The sequence below is a fragment of the Pygoscelis adeliae genome, unplaced genomic scaffold (genome assembly GCF_000699105.1).
Source record: "Pygoscelis adeliae isolate BGI_AS28 unplaced genomic scaffold, ASM69910v1 Scaffold26, whole genome shotgun sequence".
In the NCBI taxonomy this organism is placed as follows: Eukaryota; Metazoa; Chordata; class Aves; order Sphenisciformes; family Spheniscidae; genus Pygoscelis; species Pygoscelis adeliae.
This window is the reverse complement of record NW_008825104.1, coordinates 4,742,889-4,746,472: the sequence shown is the minus strand read 5'-3', so window position 1 is coordinate 4,746,472 and position 3,584 is coordinate 4,742,889. Positions and strand designations below refer to the sequence as shown.

At 38.1% G+C, this 3,584-nt stretch overlaps 1 protein-coding gene across 1 annotated transcript in view; it reads left to right on the top strand.

Moving 5' to 3' along the window:
* The window catches only part of AP3B1 (adaptor-related protein complex 3, beta 1 subunit), a 164,816-nt gene that overhangs the window by 135,049 nt on the left and 26,183 nt on the right, over window positions 1-3,584 (top strand). The window contains exon 24 of the mRNA XM_009327253.1: window positions 1,846-1,930. Within this exon, the coding sequence (XP_009325528.1) occupies window positions 1,846-1,930 (85 nt within the window). The remainder of the gene's footprint in view (window positions 1-1,845; window positions 1,931-3,584) is intronic.

Genomic DNA, 3,584 nt, shown 5'->3' with positions numbered 1-3,584 from the left:
TCCTTCTTGTAGTGAGGGGCTCAAAACTGAACACAGTATTCGAGGTGTGGCCTCACCAGTGCTGAGTACAGGGGCACGATCACTTCCCTGCTCCTGCTGGCCACACTAGTTCTGATACAGGCCAGGATGCCATTGGCCTTCTTGGCCGCCTGGGCACACTGCCGGCTCATGTTCAGCCAGCTGTCGACCAACACCCCTGGGTCCTTTTCCACCAGTCAGCTCTCCAGCCACTCTTCCCCAAGCCTGTAGCGCTGCATGGGGTTGTTGTGGCCAAAGTGCAGGACCTGGCACTTGGCCTTGTTGAATCTCATACAGTTGGCCTTGGTCCATCGATCCAGCCTGTCCAGGTCCCTCTGCAGAGCCTTCCTACCCTCGAGCAGATCAACACTGCCGCCCAACTTGGTGTCGTCTGCAAACTTACTGAGGGTGCACTCGATCCCTTCATCCAGATCATTCTTACTACCTTTCGTGTTTCCAGCATTTGGAAAACACGTCCTATAATTTGTCCAGCTGAACTAAAAGAAGAAGTGTCAGTGTAGACAGGTATTCCTACTGGAGTATAAGTCTAGTTTTGCCTCCATCGCTGCAACTTCTGTTGGCAATTGTCCTGATTTTGCCAGTAGGAATGGGCCAAGTTATTTCACCTAAGTCCCTGTGCGCAGTATTTTCTTGTTGGCTAGGTGCCTTTGAAATCCTGTTTGAAAACGTTAAGGTCAAAGACTTTGGTAAAGTTTAGTCTGAATTTGAGCTGGAGCCTGTAATCTTTTGATGCTTTACACAGACTTCTTTTCTAGAAATACTTTGTTTTCTCTTCATTCCCAGCATTAATTTAGTCTTTGCCTAACTGCATCACATCCATGTTTTCCATATTTTTCAGAACTTAATCTCGATACAGTTAAATTTTGTTTCCATTTGTCATGGACCTGCTGCCTACTCTTCAGTTCCTGAAAAGCATCAGATACATTAATGAATAAACTGGAAATTAGACATTTTTCTGCCTGCCCAATCATTTTTATTTGAATTCCTCTCTTAACTGTGCTTTTAGGTTTCCTTTCTTATAATCTTGAGAAGTCAAACTCTGCTCCAATGCTTGTTTTTAATACCTCCTATTTATGTAAAGAAAGAGCTTTTCTTCCTACCAAAACAAAGCCTTATCTTTACAACATTGAGGAAACAGTATAGTGATACAGCCAAGAAACTCAGAACGAGCATGTCTGTTGATACTTTAATTTAAGAAGTGCCTCAGTCTGCACTGCTTGTAAAGCACAAAATTATCTTCCCTTTTAGGTTCATAATCTTTCTGCCTCCCTTCCATAACTAATGCAAGTGGAATATTGAGAAATAAGTAAACCACACTAATTATGAAATATTTTTAATTCTGCTCTTTTTCCATTACTGTGTATAGTGATGTAAATTTTGTTAATATTTGTTGTGTTTTACTGTTTATTAACTAAATTTGCAAACTGATGTTATTGAAAATGAAATCCTAGTGCTGGATCTGTACACAAGTGAAAGGATGTAACTTCTATGTATTTTTTTCTGTAAATAATTTTCCTAGCTTTTCTAATACAAATCCTTATTTTGTTGATGGCAGGGCTGTAAGATTGAAATGGCAACATTACATGTGTACTAACTGTGGGGAGGGGGGATCCAAGACGCTTAAACATGCAAGTATGACATTTGAGTAATACCCACTTGAAATAAAATTTCAAGTATTGGCTCTTTTTTATGGAGCTTTTTTTTTAATATAGGTTTTCTGATTATGTGAAGTCTGGGGGTTTGGGCATCTACGGTCTTCTGTTGCTTTGCATGTGTACTTTATCTGTTCAAAATGTTTTCATGTAGAGTGCCTTAAGCCTGCAGGATCCATTACTGTTTCAATGGGTATCGACTTCTGTGATTCTACTCAGACGGCCAGTTTCCAGTTATGGTGAGTTCTTGGGGAGAGAGGGTAATTTTTTGCTTTTGGAAGGCGAAAGTAGTGTATATTGGAAGTTTACTTGGCAGTAGCGGACTTGTTCTTTATTTAATATTTATTTATGCTCTTTATTTAATAATAATTAATTAACATTATTAAATAATATTTATTTATGCTCTTTATTTAATATTTAAAGAATTGAACAACAGTTCACAACTTGATGTATACCCAAAATGTTTTTAGAGAAATAAGACATAATTAGTGTTCGGTTTTACTATTACAAGGATTATCAGTTTTCTTCAGTCTTCCAAATTTTTTTAGCACTTGCTTCTAAAAACACAGAATGGATGGTAAGCTCAAATCTAGGTTTGAAATCACATGTATAAGTTCAAAAACGTTTGACAGATTGTGTTTGGGAGGTCCTGTTTTTCCCTTGGTATAAATGACACCAAGTAGAAACATGAACTCCTTTTCCGATTTAGAATTACTTCTCTCTGTTCCTGAGCTTTATTTTTATTTTTCTCCCTCTTCTTAGGATTCTTATTAATAACACTAGCTTGAAGGGAGCAGTCAGGTCTGACTAGTCTGCTGGAGTGTTTTGTATGTGTTCTTCCTTGTAAGAAATCACAAATCAAAAAAGCACATAGTGTGAGCAATTTTACTACCTTGAGTGCTTATTATGGCTGTGATCTATGTAACATGACTGCGTGAAACCAACCCCAAAATTTGCTGGCCAAAGAAGCTTATTCCTTATGCTGTAGATTCTTTTAAATGATTAGAGAGCGAATGAAAACAAGTAAGGAAGGCCAACTAGATTTTGTCTTATATACTTGATTTGCTCTTTTTATGCTCATTATTGGCACATTCAAGATCCTCCTTTGTATGACTTCCTGTTGCATTCTAGGCTAGCAGGGAACCTGTTCACCCAGTGAGAACTCTCTTATTAACTAGCATTTGAAACCAGGGAAAATTTATAGTAGCAGTGTCCAAATATCAGGAATGAACAGATAGGGGAAAGCTAGACACTTTCTTTTAAGAGCTTATATAGTCTTTGAAACTATGCAAAGGCACTAAATAGATCTGCACAATTCTTTTTTTTAACCTATTTTGAAATAATGGTTTTTGACATATTTTGTTGCCAGAAGCACTGATTTCTATATTTAGAAATAAAGGATTTGAATAGACATTCACATTGCCGCATTCCAGTTTAGGTGAAGCCCTTTGAGAAAGTTCTGTACTCCTTTCTTGAATACTGTAGAAATTTTAGTGCACTACTACTAAGCACAGCTTGCGCAACTTACAGGTTATTAAAGATAGTGGGAATATCTTAGTAATAGGGATGTACCCAACTGACTCCAAAAGAACCACTGCTAAAATAAAATTTTGTGTTCTAGGGGCAAGGAGGTTTTACTATTGATTGTTTCCTCCCCCCCCAACTCCTCAAACCTTCTCCTGTACAATGGATGCTGATGCATAGTTATTTTAAAGATATTAGTACCTCCAGCAAGATATCTGCAGCGTGTAGTTTATGTGCATCATGGTGTTGTAGCTGGTCTGTATGCTGTTTGCTGGAATTTGGAAACAGCTTTGGACTGTTGCCTGATGCTAGGTTTGTTTCAGAAGGGAAGTTCCCTTCTAGGCAATGCAATTTCATAATTTCTTCAAA